General features: G+C 37.6%; 1 protein-coding gene across 2 annotated transcripts in view; it reads left to right on the top strand.

Annotated features, from left to right (window-relative positions):
- The window catches only part of LOC150087421 (putative ATP-dependent RNA helicase DDX43), a 246,754-nt gene that overhangs the window by 158,152 nt on the left and 65,219 nt on the right, over positions 1-23,383 (top strand). For both annotated transcript variants that reach the window (XM_090372060.1, XM_090372059.1), the window contains exons 10-11: positions 2,502-2,566; positions 16,108-16,218. In XM_090372060.1, the coding sequence (XP_090228186.1) occupies positions 2,502-2,566; positions 16,108-16,218 (176 nt within the window). The remainder of the gene's footprint in view (positions 1-2,501; positions 2,567-16,107; positions 16,219-23,383) is intronic.

The raw sequence follows: 23,383 nt of genomic DNA, 5'->3' as shown, positions 1-23,383 counted from the left end.
AATCACATCACGTGAATAAATTATTTTGAGAATTACATAGCTTTACAATATGTTGAATTATCTTTTACCAGATAATTCAGTTTATTAGATGTTTTTAGTTCCTTGCAAACAATTAGTATATGACAATTTAAATTGGCAGTTTTAGACTGATCTTAATGTGGCAATTTAAAGAAAGTGCCACGTCTTCCTAGAAAGGGATAAAACAATTCTTGATTTTAAAATATAACTCTATATGTTGTATAAAGTTTTTTTATGTTATATTTAGTGTATTATGATCTTAGTTGTTGTTTCACCCAGTATTTCCTCAGTGAACAGTCATATTCACTGGTTAGATAGGATGATTGGTTGAGGAAATAGCTAATCCTTTAATGTATGGCTTCATGGACACTTTACTGAAATCAGTTTTTCTTATTCTGTAAATGTAGAGAATAAGAAAATGATTCCCCTACTCCCACTATATGTTAATGTGTTTTACACTGTATTTGTATCAAATATTGTTTTTTAAACATTGGGATAACCAGAATGTCATAAGATACCTCTGTGACTCTTTCATAAAAATTAATTCTTGCAGACAAATCACTTCAGTAGAAATACTGAAAGAAAAATTTGCAAATAAATTTGCAGTAAGGGAAGAACAAATATCCTAATCACAGTACTGGTTGTGCCATCTAAAAACAGCAATTTGATGTTTCCCATTGGTTTACTATGGGATGCAGTCACACTATCAATGCTATCACACATCTTTATTAGTTTTCAGGAGATCGATAAAAATCGAGTGTTTCCTAGTAAAACTCCATTAGATAATGTAACCTGACCGTGTTTTGAGAAATAACGGAAATTAAGCGAGTTTTTGAAGAAAAAATGTTTCTCATTGCTTTACTATGGAGTCACATTATCACACATCAAAAAAAAAAAAAAAAGAAAAGAGATGGTGGGGGGGGGGGGTTCCCTACATATAGAATGATAGGAATAAATGAGTTAAGATCTCTAAACAGAATTGAGAGAGAGAGGGAGCAAGAGCGCAAAATCTCCACTCATTCTCTGACTTGAGTTTTGCTGAGTTAACTTATTACAATAAGTGGTAAATTTTTAGGGATATTTTGAACAAAAAAACACATAGGTGTGCCCAATAACATTTCTGCACTGGTGCTGTTTGTGTCATGTTTGATAAGTTTGAAAATAAATGGAAGTGGTATGTTGAAGTTCAAACTTCCTCCAACAGATGGTGGTATTGAGATTGTCTAGTAGGCTTACAGGTTGCAAGCAACAACTAGTTTCATTAGTAGCATTAACATTCCATGTCATGATTTTGCTTTAAACTGGGAAAAGATGCAGCATAAACATGTGAAATTTTAAAAACTGTTTATGGCAATGAAACGTTAACTCATACCAGTATGTTTGAATGGTATAAGCAGTTCAGACTGATGTGAGGATGTTCATGGTGACCCAAGAAGTGGGCATATGTCAATCTCTCGAAATGAGAAGAGAGTTACAAAAGTTTGAATTTGTAGCAAGAGATTGTCATTTGACCCTCAGATTGATGGTGAATAAGTTGGATATGAATAAATGACCATTTGTGAAATTCTAAGTGATTATTTAGGTCAAAGGAAGGTCTGTGCAAAATTTGTGTCCCACATCCCCACAGATGAGTAGAAGCAAAGAAGAGTGTCATCTTGTGAAGACTTCATCCATACTTGTCAAGACAATCCTAGTTTCAGTACAGCCCAGAAATGAAGCATCCGAGCATACAGTGGATGTGAAAATTGTCACGAAGGCCTAAAAAAACTTTTGTTTACAAAAGTCTAGGATCAAGATGATATTGATAAGAGAGAGCGAGAGCTGCATTTTACATACAGTTACTTTGAAGACTATTGAAGTGCATTTCCTGGGTGAGGTTTTTGTTGCACAACAATTCCCCTCCCCCATTCTGCAATTTTTGTGAAGACATTTCTGATGAAACATGGGATTGTACAGAATAACCAACCACTCTTCTCTCCTGATCTCACACCAGCAGATTTGTCCCTCTTTCCCAAGGTGAAAACTGTCCTCAAAGGAAAGATTTCAGGATGTTCAGGACATAGAGAAAAACATACCTGCCAAACTGAACATCATATCTTTGGATGCTTTTTCTGATTCTTCTCAAAAACTTGGAACAGTGTAATAAGTGCATCCAATCAAGTGGTGATTACTTTGAATAAAAATAATCATTTTTTAAGCTTCACTTTGTGCTCTTTTTATTGCCGCACCTCGTATATGTTGTGCGCAAACAAAGCAAATGATTCCTCTGTGATTCGATTTTTGATGTTCTTAGAAATCCGCCTTTACCTCTTCTTTTAATATGTAAATGGTACATGAACAAAAGGCACTGTAATATTTAATGCTATATTTGTATTTACAGTATTGACCTTACTGTAATATTTAATGCTATATTTGTTTATTTTTTTTTTTACCTAGTTTCTCAATAAAGTGTAAATTGCTGTATTTATGAATTTCTATTACAGACAGGAACTGGAAAAACACTAGCATTCTTGCTACCAGCTTTCATTCATATTGATAATCAGATAGTGTAAGTATCAATCATTTGATTTGCTGAAAGGAACTGAACATTTGTTTAGGTTCCATACTTTGGAAATATATGTCGGTGTGCATGTTTAGAATGTTAATCTTCAGATTTCAACTTCTTGATAATGGAACCATTGGAAATATAGTTTATAGTCACAACAAGTTTAATTAAAATTGTGACATTATTTAAGTTCACTTTCTGAGAAAAAAAATCATTCCATATGTAATGTAGTAATCCATATATAAATCAGTTTTAGTAATATTATTGTGGAATTCTAATGAAAATATGGCCTTCTGTTTGTGTCAGTGGGGGAAACCTAAGTATTATACATACATAAAATACTACTATGCATATTATCAAAGGCGCCTCGGTAGCCAGGTGGGAAGGAGCAGCAGTGCGTAGCACACGCTTCTTGATTAGACCGGGGTTCGAGCCCGTCACCACCAAATACGGAGGATGCGGAAAGGTCAGGGAATGACCACCGCATATCCCGGAGCAATATGGCCTTAGTTGCTAATGCTCCTAAAAACCAAATAACAAACTAACAAACAAGCATTATCAAGCATACTATTGAATATTGTGAGTAGCTTATTAAGTTTTTAAACAAATTTAAGTGTATGTCAAATTTAAATTATTTACAAAAAGTGCTATTATAAATCTCAGCAAAAATAATGCCCGTGTCATACAAATGGTTGACGAAGCAGATAAGATTATTTTGTTGGGCAAATCTACTCACTACCAAAAACTGGGTGAAATAATTCAAGATTCTAATAACTATCAATTAAATAATTCTTTTAATATCAAAACAATAAATAATAAAGTATATGAATTCCTTGGACAACTCGGGCATCACAATAAAATTAGTTTTACAGTATTGCAGTAGGTAGTTAGGCTTCAAAAATATGGTTGTGTCCTGTTTGGCATCATCAGAATTCATAAACCCTTTCTCCCAGTATTTTCTTATTGCTTGTCATCATGACCCCCCCCTCCCCCAAAACTATCCCCCTTTTTTGGTTTTCTGTTTTCCCACTTGGAAAATGTCTTCTCCATTTAAAGTACACAATATTATGAAGCATTTTCTTGGTTACAATTATTGTGTAACCTAGAAAATTGTGTAAATTATTGGATATAGCTATCCAAGTCCTATAATTAAAAAAAAAAAAAAAAAAATAGTTTTGATCAAATGGTTCCTCTGTGATTCCATTTTTCTTCTTCGAAGTCCACTTTTACCTCTTTTAATATGTATACGTAAATAGTACGTGAACAAAAGGCATTGATCTTACTGTAATATTTAATGCTGTATTTATTTACTTTTATTTTATTATTATTATTTTTTTTTCACCTAGTTTCTTAATAAAGTGTAATTTGTTGTATTTATGAATTCTATTACAGACAGGAGCTGGGAAAACACTAGCAAGAATGCTAGTGTTTTTCCAGTTCCTGTCTGTAATTTTATTTTTGCCTCTTGATGTTGTGTCATTATATACAAAGGGTACTAGGAAAGTTTTGCAATACAGCTTTGTTTATTTAATTTTTTCAAAGTAATTTCCTCTACATTCAATACACCTCTCCATCCTCCGAAACCAATCTTTAAACCAGTTCTGCCAAGTTTCACTAGGGAGTAAAGCACACTCGTTGTCCCAAGCCCGTAGAAGGTTCTCATCACTGGAAAACCGCCTCCCTTTTAGCTTCATTTTCACATGCGGGAACAGTGCAAAGTCACAGGGAGCAAGGTCTGGACTGTAGGGAGGGTGCTCGAGAAGTTTCAGTCCTGTCATGGTCAAATATTCGGTGCAGGCTTTGGCGCGGTGAGCTGGAGCATTTTCGTGATGTAGGTACCAGGTGTCCATTCTTGACTTTGGCCGCAGGTTCTTCATAAATCCAATGACTTTAGGCAGGCATTGTTCAGTATACCACTTAGCTGTGACTGTCTTCTGCGTGTCCAAAACGACACGTTCCACAATTCCACTCGATTTGAAAAATACAGCTATCATTTTCTTCTTTACAGATCGGGATTTTCTGACAATTACAGGTGTGTTGTCATCATCAAAGACCCAAACTTTGTTTTGAGCCTTGGTCGGCAGATCGTAATAGTACAGCCAAGTCTCGTCACCTGTCACGATGTTGTTCACATACCGAGATTGTCCCTTATCAAACTTTTTTAACATCTCCCGGCACCAAGTCACACGTCTTGTCATCTGCTCTTCAGTCAGTTAATGCGGCACCCAGAGAGAACAAAGTTTCTTCACGTGCAAATGATCTTGCAGAATCGAACGAATTGCTGATGCATTTAGGCCCAGAGTATCCTCTATCTGTTGGTAGGTCACTCGCCTGTTTTCGTCAAGCATTTTCCTCACAGCAGTAACGTTTTCCTCCGTAACTGATGTTCGTGGCCTCCCAGAGTGAAATTTCCCCTTTGGAATTCTCTATACCACCTGAATATCGTTGTACGATGTGGACAATCATCATCTAGTGAAAGGTGTCATTTCTTCTAAGCACTGGTCTATGGTTAAACCACGCACGAAATTATACCGCAAAACTGTCCTTATCTCATTTCGTGACCACGATGCCATCGCAAGCACTTTACACTCACTACTAATGAATAACTGAGCCCATCGACTTGGCGTGGCGGCTACTATGCACGTATGAACATGTCTCAACATGCAGTAACAAGCAGCTTCCTGTGATTCATTGTTGCGTCATATTGCAAAACTTTCCTAGTACCCTTTGTATGTGTAGATGTTGATTTTGTCTTGGCTAAAATGTTCCCCACAGCTGCAACAAGGCAACAACAATATATAGGAAGTCCCCACACACACACACACACACACACCCCACCTACGGAGTGAAGAACTCCCAAAAAAATGGTTGGCTACAGTTTAACCCACGGCTTCTTTCTACTTGAGGGTATCAACTACTTCTTGAATCCCCCCCCTCCCCCTCCATCTTACTCTCACTACTTCTGCCTGGCATTTCCCATTTCATAGATACTGAGGATGAATATAGAGCATTATCCCAGTTCGCACAAGACCTCTTCATCAGGAGAAGGACATTAATCACCATCTACAATGACTGACATCAAGTACCACTATTGAGACACCAGCCAGCACAATGTAAAGGCTGCAACTAAAGATGAGGGACACAAGCACAAGGACGGAGCTTGCCCCATGAGTAAAGAAACTTGAAACAATAGCTGCCAATAGCCATATGGCGATCTGAAGAGGGCACTCTAGCCCCTTCACCTTTAAACCTACTTCCTTGGGGGGAGGGGGGACATTTTCGTCCTCCTCTCCTCTCCACCCTATATCTTCTACTCTGGTGGGACATGGGCATGTCCCACTGAAAACTGGGGCTACCTACTCTATTGGCCCCATATTTCTGTCTTTCTCCCCCCAGCCTTCTGCCTCCCCCCCCCTCTCTATCTATACGCTAGCGAAAGCCCTACCCAAAAACTTAACATATCTAAATTACCTTACGCCCATAACTTGGCCTAGCAAAACTAAGCGATTCTACCCCTGCGTCGACGCGTTTCTGTCTTTTTTTTTTTTTTTAAGGTCCTAGCCGCCGAAATCTCAGGAAATTAAGTGGCAGGACCTGCCAGAGTGAAACAGACTACTGGGTTCCTGGTCTGCCTCCACGGGGCGTAAGTGGGGCAACGTTGGGCCTCAGTAGGGGCCCAGCGGCTAAATGACCAGATGAACAACGGTACAAGGCATCACACATATACAATGTCCATACACTTTTAAATCTCTGGCTTTTCCAGTCAACTGGTTCACCCACAATGTAAACTACGCGGAGATGGGGGGAACCCCTTGTGCCGTTTGACCCTAAACACACTTACACTTACTTCTGCCTGGCTAAACGACCAGATGAACAACGGTACACGACACTACACACGTACAATATCCGTACACTTTTGAATCTCTGGCATTTCCAGTAAACTGGCACACCCATCACAATGCAAGCAACGCGGAGATGGAGGTAACCCCTGGTGCCGCCTGACACCAAACACACTTTACTTCTGCCCAGGAAAACTTTGCTCTGTGCCCCGGTTGCCAAGCATTATAGTGATCGATTTCCCGGTGATTCATAGAGCCTTTATTCAAAGCCACAATTCTTCAGTTTGAAAAGTTTTTACATTCTCGTTAATGAATAACAAACTTAGCCTTATGAATTGTAAGCAAGTTTAAGAAAGTAAAACCGACTTTCTTTCTTTTTCCTTTATACTAACACTAACTTTTATTCTGCTTGGTCACTCGAGCGGCACTGCTCCTGCTTCCCCGTGGCAGGGCTGGTACTTGGCAGAAGAAGTCCACTCTCCCAAGGCCGAAAGGAACAAAGATGGATAACAAAATGTTTCCATCTTTAGAGCCATTGAGCTCAAAACTAGTGACAACAAATGACACCGATAATTACCTGAGTGATCTGACATTCACTGTCAGATCAGCCTCCGAACAAATTGTCACCTTTTCTAGTGCAGAAATGCATTGAGTCTGCTGCTGGTTCACCTCAATCAGTGAGGCTACTCCAGTAGGGTGATCTTCTGATAGAGACTACTCAACCCCAGTATTCTGTGAAGGTATTAGAACTCAGAACCTTTGGAGGACATCCAATAAAAGTTACTCGCCATGCCACCTTAAACTCCTCTAAGGGAGTATTAACAGAATGGGACTTATTACTTCTATCACAGGAGGAAATTGTCCAAGAATTACATGATCAAAAAGTCATCCAAGCAAGGAGAATCAACACCCAAAAAGATGGTACTCTGGTTTCAACAAGGAGTATAATTCGTACTTTTATCACTCCTAACTTACCAACATCTGTAAAAGCAGGCTACCTAAATTGCAGTGTCTGGCCATACATTCCGAATCCCATCAGGTGCTACACATGCCAAAAATATGGACACTCACAAACTGCATGTTAAGGTGAGAGAGTATGTTCCAGTTGTGGGTCGAAGGAGCATAACCAATCTGACTGCACCATTACCACTTGCATTGCCCAAACTGTAAGATTAACCACCCAGCTTTCTCAAAAAGGTGTGAACTATGGAAGCAAGGAAAAAAAATTCAGAAATATAAAGTAGGAAACAAAGTGACATACTCGGAGACAAGAAGACAGATAATCAAAACAGAGACTATACCACAGCAGCATTTCCAGACTGAAGTATCAGTTTCTCCGAGTATATCTATTGAGAATTGGGCACGTTCGTTGCTCTCTATTTCAAAACAGTGTTCTACAGAGTAATAAGTGAACAAGCCAGTAATACCCCAATTACCATACCAACCAATGTTTCATCGACAGTAAAATCAGAAGTGACAGAAACCATGGAACCGCAATCATCACTCTCTGCCAGAATGGACATCGATGAATGTCATTTTTCAGATGATGGCATTTTAGAATTACATGCAACCAATGAGATGGACGTGACTTGCCCCTTCTTTTCTAAAAAGACAAAACAAAAATAAATTGATACAAGCAAAATACAACTAAAAAGCAGTCAGAAGCAAAAACAGCCCATAAAAACCACATAATGGAAAGAATCCTTCAGGAGGCTTTGAGTACAAAAGATGATTTGGAGGATCTTATCAATCAGTATGAATCAGCTGCCATAACCTTACAGGAAACTTAAATTCTTGGGTGTGTCCTACCGTTAAAAACTATGCTATCTATAGACAAGATAGGAGTATGGATATGCCAGCTCATGGAGGGGTGGCAATTATTGTCTGAAATAATATTCCATCCAGACATATTTCTCTTCAGACTCCTTTTGAAGTAGTGGCAGTGCACATTGTAATTGGTATCACTCTCACAATAGCTTCTATATACCTCCCTCCAAATTTCTTTCTCCTCAAATGACTTAGCTCAGATCAGCTACCAACGCCCTTCTGCTTATTCAGGGACTTCAATGTTCATCGTCCGCAATGGGATTTCCAACAATAGACAAAAGGGGTAAACTAATAGAATCTCTGCTTGATACTCATCTTACCCTGTTAAACACTGTCGAGCCTACTTATATCCGTTTTTCTACATGATCTATGACTGCAATAGATCTCTCAATCTGTTCTCCCTCCATATATGCCAATATAGAGTAGTCAGTTCTAGATAACACACTAAACAGTGATCATCTACTAGTAAATTTGTCCCCATTGTAGTGCTCCAACTGGAAATTCCGTAGAGTGCACTGGCATGAATAAGCCTCTCTAATTCAGATTGATCTCAGCCCAGAGATAATGTCACCGAACATATAACCAACCAGACATTACAAGCTGTTACTTCTGCAATAACTAACTCCTCAAATAGGCCTCTGAGGTTGGGTATATTCATATTACACGTTCTTAGCGTTTTTTCACCAACCTTTCATAAAATAAAATAAAGTAAAATAAGATAGATAAAATAAAATAAAACACAACAAATTCCCGATAACTATATTTACAATAACCTGTATTTACAAAATTAATATATACGTATTACAATATTAAAAGTATTAAAACACAAGATTAAAATGCATTAAAATATACTAAGTTAAAAGCGATAAAATTCCGTAGCTTTCAAAGGCTCCAGCCTTCTTCTTCAGCAGTATTCTCTATTATTCAGTACACCTTTAAATATCAGCAGGGTAATGGTAGACATCACATGTTTTCATTCTCACGTGTTCCGCTCTCTTGCATTGTGGAACCGGAAGTGGCTCGAACGGAAGTCGTACGGAACCGTTCATCCTTTTTTAGGATAATAGTCTCTAAAAGGGGGTGAATCTGTACACCCCTATCCCTATTAATGTTAGTTGTAGAACTGATCGGCAATCGTAAGTGGCTCGAGAGTTTGCGGATCAGTTCTACAACTAACATTAATAGGGATAGGGGTGACGGATTCACCCCCTTTTAGAGACTATTATCCTAAAAAAGGATGAACGGTTCCGTACGACTTCCGGTTCCACAATGCAAGAGAGCGGAACACGTGAGAATGAAAACATGTGATGTCTACCATTACCCTGCTGATATTTAAAGGTGTACTGAATAATAGAGAATACTGCTGAAGAAGAAGGCTGGAGCCTTTGAAAGCTACGGAATTTTATCGCTTTTAACTTAGTATATTTTAATGCATTTTAATCTTGTGTTTTAATACTTTTAATATTGTAATACGTATATATTAATTTTGTAAATACAGGTTATTGTAAATATAATTATCGGGAATTTGTTGTGTTTTATTTTATTTTATATATCTTATTTTACTTTATTTTATTTTATTTTATGAAAGGTTGGTGAAAAAACGCTAAGAACGTGTAATATCTGCAATAACTAAATCTGTGCCTGGCAAATGCAAACAAAGCAGTTACTGGTGGAATCAGGATTGTGCACACATGCTAAACAGGAAAAAAAATAGAGCTTGGAATTTATTTCGAAAATTCCCTACAACTGGTAATCTTAGAAGAAAAGCAAAAAAAGATGCCTGGATAAGTTTTACTTCCACCATTAGAAAGGACACAGACAACAGATTTATCTGGAAGAAAATCCAAGCACTTAATGGTAAATACGTGAGGTCCCCAGCCTGAATCCTAAACTGGAAAGGACAGGAGTTGTCTGCACCAACAGAAATAGCTAATATCTGCAATAAGGCCTCTGAGGTTGGGATTATTCATACTACCAATTTTAGACACACACACCAACCGTTTATGACTGGTTGAATAATGAAATAAAATAAAATAAAATGATAGAAAAGACTGTAAAATAATATTTACAAAAAACTTTTAATAATTTACAAAAAACTAAACTATAACAAAAGTAAAATAAGTAAATAAGTTAAAATGCATTAAAATATAAATATAAAAGCGATAAAAAGACGATAAAAAACACTAGAGCTTTCGGAGGTGTCTTCCTCCTTCCTCAGTAATAGTGAGACTTAAATGACACATCCTTAAATACCATCCTTAAAAAAACTATAACTAAAAAAACTTTTATATTTATATTTTAATGCATTTTAACTTATTTACTTATTTTACTTTTGTTATAGTTTAGTTTTTTGTAAATGATTAAAAGTTTTTTGTAAATATTATTTTTACAGTCTTTTCTATCATTTTATTTTATTTTATTTCATTATTCAACCAGTCATAAACGGTTGGTGTGTGTGTCTAAAATTGGTAGAAATAGCTAATGCATTAACCGAATCATGTGTCAGTATCAGCAGTGTCCACATACAGTCAAACCTTTCAAAATATTAAGCCATCTGCAGAAAAACATAAAATAAACTTCTCTACCATGGTATCATACCCATATAATCAGCCATTCACATTAACAGAACTTTTAGTCTCTTAATAAAACATACAGTACTGCTGCTGGTCTGGATGGGGTCTACTATGTAACGTTAAAAAAACTAAATAACAAAGCAGTGACCTCCCTGTTGATTTTCTACAACCGAATATTTTTAGAAAATGATTATCCACACTCCTGGTGTCACTCAATTGTACTAGCATTTCTGAAGCCAGGGAAGGATCATACCATCCCACATAATTACAGGCCAGTTTCACTGACTAGCTGTTTGGCTAAGTCTTAGGAAAAAAGGGTTCACAGGCAGCTAACATGGTTTCTGGACACTAACAATCTACTAAACCGAAACTAGTATGGGTTTCGGAAGAATTGCTCAACCTTAGACATGATGATCAAAGCAGAAGCAAACATCCACAATGCTTTCGTAAGGAGACATCTGGTTATGGTTAACCTTGACATTGAGAAAGCCTTTGATAGTACTTGGAGATATGGTGTCCTCCAGAGCCTTCATTCATTTCAGTCTGAGGGGGGCAGTTACCTCAATTTATACAAAACTTCCTGCATCACAGAATGTTTCAGGTCAGATATATTAGCATTAGCATTAATAGAGGCATATGATGCAAGAAAGCAAGCTTATTCAGCATCAGCCAAAAAAAAAAAAAAAAAAACCACACCACTCCCATTTCACCCCTCCGTTCGTTCGAAATACCTGTCCAGTTGAGCCTTAAATTTGTTTAGGCTATCAACTTCAACAACAAGTGATGGAAGTCGGTTCCACCAACCAACCAACCAACCGCCCGCTGGCCAAAGGCAAATTTCCGCACATCTATCCGACATCCATCCTTCCTCAGTTTGAATTTATGGCCTCTGAGGTGATTATTCTCAGCAAGATGAAGAATCCCATTGGCATTGAGCATGCTCAAACCATTCAAAGCCTTATACACCTCTATCAGATCACCTCGCCGGTGCTTAGTCTCCAGACTCAGTAATTTGCAAAACTTAAGCCTTTCTTCGTAAGAGCAACCCTTTGTTCCATTCACTAATCTTGTTGCCCTTTTCTGTACCCATTCCAGCAGCTCTACATCCTTCTTGAAATGAGGCCTCCAGACCTGTATACGGTACTCAAGATGTGGCCTAACCATTGCCTTATACAAGGGAATAATCACCTTATCCCTGCTAGAAAAATTCCTGTATATCATTGACAAGACACCATGAGCTACTCTTGCAGCTCGTCTGCACTGCTCAGAGAACTTCAAATCTGCCTGCACAATTACCCCCAGGTCCTTTTCATTCTCCACCACTGTCAGTGTAGTACCGCAGAGTTGATACGTTGCTCTGTGGTTACTGTTTCCCATATGTAGTACTTTACGTTTGTCAATGTTAAACTTCATTTGCCACCTCTCAGCCCATCTGTTCAACCTTTCCAGATCCTGTTGCAGCAGCATAGCGTCAGTGCCCTTAACAACCCTGCCAACCTTTGTATCATCTGCAGACTTGGACATTAAACTTGATATCCCATCATCAATGTCATTCATAAACACCAAAAACAACAACGGACCCAACACTGAACTCTGAGGAACTCCACTAATAACATTAGTCCATGTTGAGCAGTGTCCATTGATTACCACTCTCTGTCTTCTGCCACTCAACCATCCCCTTATCCATAGCAGCAATTTGCCTCCAATGCCACACTGCTCCAATTTATGCAGCAGTCTTCCATGTGCAACAGTATCAAAAGCCTTTAAGATCCAAATATATAATATCAAAGTTATTCCCTGCATCCAGTTCTTTTGTGACTACATCATAGTATCCAATCAAATTGGTCAGGCAAGACCTGCCCTTAACAAAACCATGCTGCGTCTGAGCTATAACTGAATTCTTGTCTAGATGATCCTGCAGTGCTTCTCTAATCAGTGCCTCCATTAATTTTCCTGTAACAGAAGTTAAACTAACAGGTCTATAATTACTTGTGTCAGCCTTTGATCCTCCTTTGTGAATTGGGATTACATTTGCACATCTCCAGTCTATGGGTACCTCCCCTGAGTCCAAAGAAGCTCTCATAATTATGGCTAGGGGTTTGCTTACTTCCTTTGCTCTCTCGTTCAATATAACTGGATAGATCCCATCCACCCCAGGTGCCTTCCTTGTGTTTATCTTCAACAATCTCTCCTCCACTTTCCTCTCAGTTATTAAAAAATCATCTAGCTCACTGCCAATGTTTACTTTACCTACGTCATTCTCCTTCCTGAATAACTCCTCATGCGTGAATGTAGATGCAAAATACTGGTTTAGATTGTTAGCCACCTGAGCAGGATCCTCAACTGTTGAACCATCAATATCCAGTGGATCAATCTGATTCATCCCTTTCCTTCTTGAGTTTAAATAGGTAAAGAACTCTTTTCTGTTTTTCTTTGCATCCTTTGCCAAGGATTTTTCGTAGTCTGCCTTTGCCTGCCTAACCTCCTTTGTAACTTGGTTACAGATCAACTTATATCTATCATAGGCTTCTGTGTCACATGTTAATTTATATGTATCCCATGCATTTTTCTTCTCTGCCATATGTCTCATTAGTTCATCTGATATCAATTTAGGCCTGAACCTTGAACAATATTTCTTAGTTGGTATGTAAAGCCTAGTAGCTTCCAAGATAAGTTCTTTGAATGCTTCCCATTTTGAGTTTGCTGTTGGTAACACCATCAGTTGGTCCCACTGTATAGAATTTAAATACTGTCTCAGACCATCGTAGTCGCCTTTATGAAAGCAGTAACCCTTCCCTTTACCCTTGATGGTAGTTACCTCCTTGAATAAATCCAACTTCAGTACACTGTGATCACCGCCACCTAGTGGTTCCTGTATCTGCAGATTCTTAATGCATGAAGAATCACTACTGATAATCAAATCAAGAGTATTCCTCCCTCTAGTTGCCTTCCGAATATGCTGATGTAGAAAACAATCATCCAATGAATCCCCAAAGCCTTGTTAGTGTGTGAGTGACCAGCCCCCAAATTCCAGTCAATATCTGGGAAATTAAAATCTCCCATTATAAGACTCTCTGATTTACTGGCCCACTCTATTTCCTTGTACAGTGTCTTATTATACTCATCAGAGTCATTAGGCCTATAGCACACTCCTACTCTCAATTTTGATCTCCCAATGCTTATGTCACACCAAACTGACTCGACACTGCCCTGTCCATCGATGTCGACTGGCTTCACTTACTTGGATTTTGTGTGTTTCTTAACTAATAGCATAACCCCTCCTGTCCTGTCTATCCTTTCTATACACATTGTATTCCCCAAATTCCAGTTCCGCATTCCTTATATCTGTGTGACACCACGTCTCTGATATCCCAACAATATATGCCTTTGATGTTTTGAGCAATACCTCAAATTCATCAGATTTATTTACCAAACTCCTAGCATTGGTGTACACGCAGGTATACATGCACCTGTTTTTATTCCTAGCTACCCTAACACAACCCATGTGTTTACTTGTACCGCAATGACTCCCAGCAGTCTTTGAAATATCCTGCATCTTGTTTTTCAGGCTTCTGCTCATTTCAATAGAAGCAGTGCAAGAATCACTTCCACCTCTGCCAGTGGCTACTGTTAATTTATTAGTCCTTGTATCCCCCCCAACTAGCAGTTTTCCGACCCTCCTAACATTGCCTCGACAGCATCAGTAAAAATTCTTGCACCCTTTCTATTTAAGTGTATCCCATCCCTGTAGAAGCAATCTCTCCTGTTAACAAGTACAGTCCAGGCTGAAAAAAATTCTACCCCTTGAGCCTTGCACAATCCCTCCAGGGCCGAATTGATCGACAAGGCTCTCATCATATACTCCCTCCTATCGTGTCTGGGCAGAATTGCAGACACTTTCAAATTCAACCCTAATTCGCGGCTTTTTTTCAACAGTGACCTGTACTTGCTAAGTAATTCCGCCGGTCTCCTACTCTTAATATCATTTGTGCCAATGTGTACAACTATATCACCTTTTGTGCCCTTAAAAGATGGTATCCGCTCTACAACGTCATCAACCTTTGCCCCTGGCGGACATACCCTGGTCCTATTCCACCTATCCTTTTTACAAAGCTTTTTTTATATGAACAATTTGTCTAAATCAATTGAACAAGAGGAAGGTGTACCGCAGGTTCCATCCTGAGGGCAACATTATTCACAATAAGAATTACAAATAAGACGCAAGACATACCAAAAACAGTTGAATCATACATGATGATGACGACCTCGTTATCTCTTGTCAGTCACAAACTATGAATGCCATTGAAAGGCAACTTCAACTCTTCACAGCCAAAATAGAATCGTGGGTGCAACAGAATGGTTATTCTTTAACAGAAAATAAATTGACTACAATTCATTTTTGTGAAATAAGCAAGTTACATGCGGATCTTGAAATATATTTAAAAAAACAACCTGATTCCTCTTACCAACAGTTTTCGTTTATTGGGTTTATATCTAGACAATAAACTTAATTTTTCCAATCACATAGCCTACCTTAGAACAGCCTTCCTAAAGAAACTAAACATCTTAAGAGATGTCTCTGCTAATTCCTGGGATGCCAATAGACACTTCTGCTTAGATTACAGATCCCCTGTTTATGACTCTGCAAAAAACAGCTCCTTGTTTAGTCTGAATACCATTCAACATAGTGCCATAAGGGTAGAAACTGGAGGCTATAATTTGGGCACTGTTATCTCCCTGGATGCCCTTGTGCCAATAAAATCCTCAGCACAACAACAAACCTTGCTCTGAGGAGAGCCTATCTCTTGGTTGTTCCAGAAGCACCTCATAGTCAGTCTAGCCAATGAGCTCCATCAAAGCTAGTAATCCTGGGATTTCTCACTCCCCCTCCCCCTTTTTTCCTGACATTTTGTTAAAAGTTAAATGGTATGTTGAATGGAATTTAATGTAGAGCCTAAAATTAGAAAGGATGTTTTTAATTTTTAATCATAGATAATTATATTTTTAACCATAGACATTTCAAAGCCATGAAGCTCTGAAATATCTGGTAGTAGTTAATATGTATATAGTTATTGATTAAAATAACCCAAATTAGGTTTGTTTTGTGCAGAACAGGGTGCTTATTTCTTATAATGTGATACTTGCTGAAATTTGTCTTTTCCTGCTAGCTAAGTGCAAATACAAATGATTGAAATCCATGCTTTTATTAAACCTTCAAACTTCCATTATAAATCCAAGTTTTCTGTGAACTTTGTGTGGTAAAGCTAAACTATTTTTGGATAAGTTGTTTTTATTTTCTAATCAGGCCAAGAGAAGAAAGATCAGGACCATCCTGTTTAGTCTTAGCTCCAACTAGAGAGCTGGCTCAGCAGATTGAAAGGGAAACAAAAAAATATAGTTACAAGGATATCAAGTGGTAAGTTCTGATTCCTGTATTTTGATCTCTATATGAATATATACATTTGTTTATTTGGAATCACTAGAAATTATTTTAAAAAGCTTAGATAAACTTCCACTAATTGTTAATACATGTGCAAAACATTGGAAAGGATGTGTTAAATTAAACATTATGTTACAGAAAAGATGTTTTTGTAAACATATTGGATAATCAGTTTTTCAAGATAATTCCCATTTAACTTTTAGTAACCCTTTAACTATCATATGAGCAAATGTTCATAGCACTAAGGTTACATATGGTAAAACTACTTCAAAATTCAAATGCCAGATGCACATTTAAATTTTAGATGCTGATATGGTTAATAGATTTGTGATTGAAATTTCATTCTTGTCAGTAATAGCATTCATACTTTAAAATTAAATTGTCCCATTCATGAACATAGTAACATTCACGTAATAATGTTACAAACAGGAATGTTCATAGTAACAAACACAGTAATGTTTCCTCGTGGAATCAAAAATGGCCCCAATATTCAAATACTTATATTGTGACTTTATTTATGTATATATTTTGTAAATTATTTTCCCCATCCTGTTATTTTATGTCTTCTTCAATGTGCCATCTCTTTGCAGAGGTTGGCTGTCATCTTCTCAATGGACAAATGTGAGGGAGAAGCCCTAAACAAACCCTCTCTCTGAGGTTGCCAACCAAGATTTCCTTTTCCCTAGACTTCTTTTTCCATTGATCTTGCCCTGGATTATCATTTCCACCATCTTATATTTGTCATTCCTTGTCATGTGTCCTAAATATTTTAGTTTCCTCTGCTTAATGGTGTTAGTGACCAGGGAAGCAAGCTTAAATAATTAACGGATGTGTGTCAGGGTAGTAAACTATACAAGAACACTAAGTCTTAATTGTTAATACTGTAATGTCAGAAGTGTCGTCAATAAAATAAGTGAATTTGAACTGCTAGTTAGGACAAGTAATGCTGACATAATACAGCTTACAGAAACGTGCCACCCAGAGATAAGGAATGATGAGTTTCAGTACGGTATGTACAATGTATTTAGGAAGGACAGGAAAGATAGAAGGGGTAGTGGGGGTCATGCTTCTTATCAAAAGTAGCCTGAGTGCGACAAAAGCTTTCCCGGATTCAGACGTTTCGCATGCTAGTATAGACTCTGTATGGTATGAAATAGTTGGAAGCAAAGGTATAATGAGAGTGGGAGTAATCTACAGGCCAGGTGATTGTGAAGATTATGATGAGAGCCTTTACATGCAAATGGAATGGGCAAGTAAGTGTGAATGTCTTATTGTGGGTGATTTCAATTTGCCTCTAATTGATTGGAGCAAATGGGAAGGAAACTCCACATGGGGGACAATTTTTAAATCAACTAGATGAGTGTTATTTGTATCAACATATCAGGGAAAGTACTAGGGAAAAGAATACTCTAGACCTCATCATCACCCATGAACCAGATGACATAATAGATAATAGTGCTGACAGTACAGGAACCAGTAGCAGGAAGTGATCAGAGTTCTATGGTGGACGATGAAGAGAGGGGGGGGGGGTAGCAGTAGTTAAAGGCAAAGGAATGGGTTATAATTTCAGGAAAGGAAATTACGATGACTTATGGTGCTACTTGGCCTGTATTAACTGGGTAGATATCTCACAAAGTGCAAATACAATTGAATTATGGTATACCTTTAAAACATTAATCACAGAAGCCTTGAATGCTTATATACCATTAAAAAATACTCCACGAGGAGGATTCCAAGTTGGATGAATAATGAAGTTGCCAAATTACTTGGGCAGACAAAAGACGGCATGGAAAAGTTAGAGCAATAAAAAGTACTGAAGCCTGTAACAGCTACAAATTGATCTGTAATAATGCCACTGAAAAGGTTAGGCTGGCATAGGCAAATTATGAGAAATCGCTGACAAGGAGAGCAAAGGGGGATAAGGAATTCTTCACATATATAAATGCAAAGAAGAGAAGGACAAACCAGATTGGACCCTTATGTAATGGATGTGGGACAGTATTAGATATCTCAGCTGAAGTTGCAGATGAACTCAACAGTTACTTTGCATTGATATTTACAGAAGAAAATCCTTTATGTCAAAGAGAAATTATGGGAGTGAAGTCGAAAAAATTTAATGATGTTGAAATTTCACATGTTTATTTAATGAAAAAAATTTCGAGCCTACAGGCCAGTAAGGCTCCTGGGGTTGATAGCATTTATCCTATAATCTTAAGGGAGGCAGCAAGTGAGTGCATTGAACCATTGAAGCTAATTATGAGAGCATCACTGGACTGGAGAGTGATTCCGTTGGATTGGAAAAATGCCAATGTATCTCCATACACAAAGGCGGTTCTAAGAGTGAAGTGGGAAAATCATGGAGACTATGATCAAGGGTGGAATTCAGGATCACTTAGATAGAAATGGAATTCTGAAAGATACTCAGCATGGTTTTGTAAAGGGAAAATCATGTTTAACTAATCTGGTTAGCTATTTTGACAGAGTCACTCAAGAACTGGACTTTGGGAATAATTTTGACATTGTTTATTTGGATTTCAGTAAAGCATTTGACTCAGCCCCGCATGAGCAGTTACTTTATAAGCTGGAACAGGTTGGAATCACAGGGAAAATCCTTAGATGGATGGCTTCAGAGCAGGAGGCAGAGGGTTGTGATAAATGGCTATTCCACAGATTGGATTGATGTAAGAAGAGGAGTTCTCCAGGGATCAGTATTAGAACCACTGTTTTTGATTTTCATAAATGACATCGATGAAGGACGTGATGTCTAAATTTGCAGATGATGTAAAGATTGGTAGAGTAGTTATGATTGCCACCAAGCAGAGTTCTTCAGAATGGCCTAGATGGACTTCAGGGATGGTCAGAAAAATGGCAGCTATGCTTTAACCTAGCAAAGTGTAAATCCAGCGTACATTTGAAGAAAGACTTTTAATATGTGGGTTGCAGAGCTTGGAAACTAGGCACCTTAGAGGAGACTCTATTGAGGTGTTTAAGGCTCTGTGAAGGCATAAGAAAAATGAATAAGGATGAAATTTTCACAGTTATAAATGATTCTAGAACTAGGGCCATAAAAGTTACAGGGGGAGTTGTTTACACCAGATTGTGGGGAGTTTTATTTTAGCCAGCAAGTTATAAATTACTGGAATAAGTTACCTTCATGTGTGGTAGAGGCTGACAATCTGGGGAATTCAAATGCCAGCTGGATAATTACCTAAAGGAGAAGGGAAATGCATAGGTTGTCCATTTCCTTTTCTGTTATTAATTTTTATTATTCATTTTTTTATTTTTTTCTTATTAATTTGTTTTAATTCTTATTATTTTATTCTATATATTTTTTTGTTATTTTATTTTATTATTATTTATTTATTTATTTTTGGCTGGTGCTGCATAAGCAATAGGCTTCCTTGCACCAGTGGCCATTACTGATACTAGTTATTTCTGTCTTTTTCTTCATCTGCCTCGTGATCTCATCATTCTTTATCTTATAAGTCCATGATGCTCTTAACATTCACCTGTAACACCACAACTCAAAAGCATTTAACCTTTTCTGGGTTTTCTTTGTTGGTGTCCAGGCCTCAGCTCCATAAAGGAGGACAGAAAAGACAAAACATCTCAGAGAAACGTACCAACTGTGTGTACTACGCTTAGGGTGGTAAAAAATGAAAAGGACTTGGGAATATTTGTGCAGTCAGATATGAAGTTTTCTGAGCAATGCAGACAGGCTGCCAGAGCAGGTCATGGGGTATTGTTGATGATATACAGGAATTGTGCCAGTAGGGAAAAAGAGGTGATTATCCCTTTATAAGGCAATGGTCAGGCCACACCTTGAGTACTGCGTACAGGTCTGGAGGCCTCGTTTTAGGAAGGATGTAGAGTGCTTGAGCTTGTACAGAGAAGGGCAACAGGATTGGTGAAGATAATGAAGGGATCCTCTTACCAAGAGAGGCTTAAGTTCTGCAAATTGCAGTGGCTGAAAACAAGGCACCTGCGAGGTGATCTGATTGAGGTGTATAAGGCCTTGGGTGGGTTGAGCATGCTGAATTCTGATGGGATTCTTCTGCTTGCTCAGATTACAAACCTGACGGGGCATAAATTCAAATTGAGGAAAGACAGTTGTAGAATAGATGTGCAAAAATTTGCCTTTAGCTAATGGGTGGTTAATTGCTGGAATGAACTTCCATCTATCATTGTGAAAGTTGATAGTTTAAATAAATTCAAGGAGGAACTGGACAAATTTTTAGAAGGAATGGTTGTATGATTTTTTTTTTTTTTTTTTTTTGGCTGATGCTACTTAAGCTCATACGGTTGCTTTCTTGCATCACATGTCTATTACTATATTCTTATTCCTAAAGGAAGCGTAAGATCACTGTGGCATAGAAGATTATTCATTTTAATGAAGGCTGCACGTGCTTGTTCAATTCTTGAGTGTACTACAATAGAACTGTCCCAGTCCTCACTCAGCATACATCCAAGATAGTGATAACTTTTAATCCTTTCAGTTTCTTCATTTTGATTGTAATTTTTGTTTCCACTTCTTTCTTACGATCACCATAAATTTCCTTTTCTTGGTATTTAACTTCATACCAAAATTTCAATTATTCTATTTACTCTATCCATTAGTGATTGTAAATCATACTCAGAGCTGGCCAACAAAATAGTGTAATCTGCATATTTGATCATGTTTATTATATTACCATTAATCTTTATCCCTTCTATACATCTCTCTCTCTAGCTTATTTAAAAATTTCTTCAGCATACACTTTGAACAATATAGATGGTAGAATACATCCTTGACGAACTGCTTTGATTTCTATCTCTTCTAATTTTTCTGTTATGCATACTTTTGCTGATTGTCCCCAATACAAATTCATTGTTATTCTGATGTCTTTGCTGTCAATTCCAATCTTCTCTAAATTTTGAACAGTTTGTCATGTCTTACCTGATTGAAGACTTTCTGATTATCCAAGAAGCAAATGTATACCTCTTGATTCACTTCGAGATGTGAATCAAGAGGTATACAGGGAAGCCAAATTGAGAATCACTAAATGTTTCCTCACACTTTTTATAAATTCAAATGTGTATAATCCTTAGAAGTATCTTCAATGTATGGCTCATCAAACTAATTGTTCTACATTGAGAAAGTGTATTTACGTTTGCACATTTTGATATGGGTATGAATGACGATCTCAACCATTTTCCGAGAGTTTCTCCAGTGTCATAAACCTTTTTGAGCAGACCAACCAACACTTTTCATCTGTATTTTTCATAAATATAAAATTGTATATTCCTAAACCTGTTAAGTTATTATATTATGTTAATTTGTCATTATGTCATTCATTTCTGGTTTTCACACTCAAATTTTAGGTACTTGTACCATAGCTTCAGTACCATAGTGAATCCACTGGGGATATTCTGGCTTATGTAATCCATTTATGGACAAATTCAATGGAAAAGTTTGGTGAAACACAAGCAGTTGCTCTTGACATCTCAAAGGCTTTTGATCGTGTTTGGCATAAAGGCCTTCTAAACAAGCTTCCATCTTATGGTTTGCCAACTGTTTTTTATAATTGCCAACTGTTAAGTTATTATATTATGTTAATTTGTCATTATGTCATTCATTTCTGGTTTTCACACTCAAATTTTAGGTACTTGTACCATAGCTTCAGTACCATAGTGAATCCACTGGGGATATTCTGGCTTATGTAATCCATTTATGGACAAATTCAATGGAAAAGTTTGGTGAAACACAAGCAGTTGCTCTTGACATCTCAAAGGCTTTTGATCGTGTTTGGCATAAAGGCCTTCTAAACAAGCTTCCATCTTATGGTTTGCCAACTGTTTTTTATAATTGGTTATCCAGTTTTCTCTCTGATCGCTCACTGAGGGTGATGGTAGATGGCTCTCTGTCTTCTAACTTCTCCACTAATGCTGGTGTCCCCCAAGGTTCAGTTCATTCCCCCTCTCTTTTCCTCTTGTATATTAATGACCTTCTGCCATTGACTGGAAATCCTATTCATAGTTTTGCTGATGGTAGCACATTGCATTCCACTTTCCATTTTCAAAAACCTTGCCCTGCTCAGTCAGCTTCAACTTCTCAAATATCTGCTACCAATTCCTTAAATGCCAATCTCCAGGTAATTCTCCAGTGGGGCAAAGACAACTTAGTTGATTTGACTCCTTCTAAAACTCAGTCCTGTCTTATATCTCGCAAAAAGGATTCTTCTGCTCTTATGCTTATCTTTCGTGACACTCCGATTTCTAGGCAAAATGATATATCTCTTTTGGGGATTACCCTGACTTCTAATCTCTCTTGGCACAAGCACATTACAAATATTGCTTCCTCTGCATCTGAAAAACTTGGTTTTCTGTTTTGCTCTCGGTGTTAGTTTTCTTCCAATCATCTGTTCACTCTGTACAAATAGTAAATCCGCCCTACCATGGAATATTGTTCCCACATCTGGGGTGGTGCCCCCAAAACCTCTCTCAGGCTCTTGATTCAGTTCAGAAGAGGGCAGTTAGGTTAATTAATGATTCATCTCTAACAGTGTCTCTCCACTTGCTGTCTCATAGACGTACTGTTTCTGCTGCATGCCTTTTCTATAGATACTTCCATGGGCACTGTTCTTCTGAATTGGCTTCTATAATTCCTGCTCTCTCTTTCAAAAGTCTGAACACGTGCTGCCACCAGCCAACATCCATTTACTGTTTAACCTCAAACTACAGAACCAACTTTTCATCTTCCTTGTATATTCAACTGCTGTTTTCTGGAACAACCTTCCTTCATACGTATTTCCTGAAAATTACAGTCTACAGAAGTTAAAGTCTAATGTCAACAAATATCTTCTTTCGTCTTCTCAACCTCCAACCCAAGCACGGTACTAAGTACTATAGGTTCTAATACCTCTCACGTTTGGTATTTTTCATTAAAAAAAAAAAAGCTGTCAATAGTTGTTTCTGATTTAAATTTGATGTTCTTGTAAAATGTTATATTCATAAAAATTTTATTAAAAAATAAACTGACAAAAATTACTTTCATAAATGAGACATTGATGTTTAGTTGGTGACAAGACACTCCTTGTCATTATCTTTTTTTTTTACCTTTAGGCCACACCTCTATATTTTTAACCTCAGAAGAAGGGAGCAG

The sequence above is a fragment of the Mastigoproctus giganteus genome, chromosome 4 (genome assembly GCF_048544385.1).
Source record: "Mastigoproctus giganteus isolate SK-2022 chromosome 4, ASM4854438v1, whole genome shotgun sequence".
Taxonomy (NCBI): Eukaryota; Metazoa; Arthropoda; class Arachnida; order Uropygi; family Thelyphonidae; genus Mastigoproctus; species Mastigoproctus giganteus.
The sequence above is the reverse complement of the archived record's forward strand: the minus strand, read 5'-3'. Positions and strand labels throughout refer to the sequence as shown.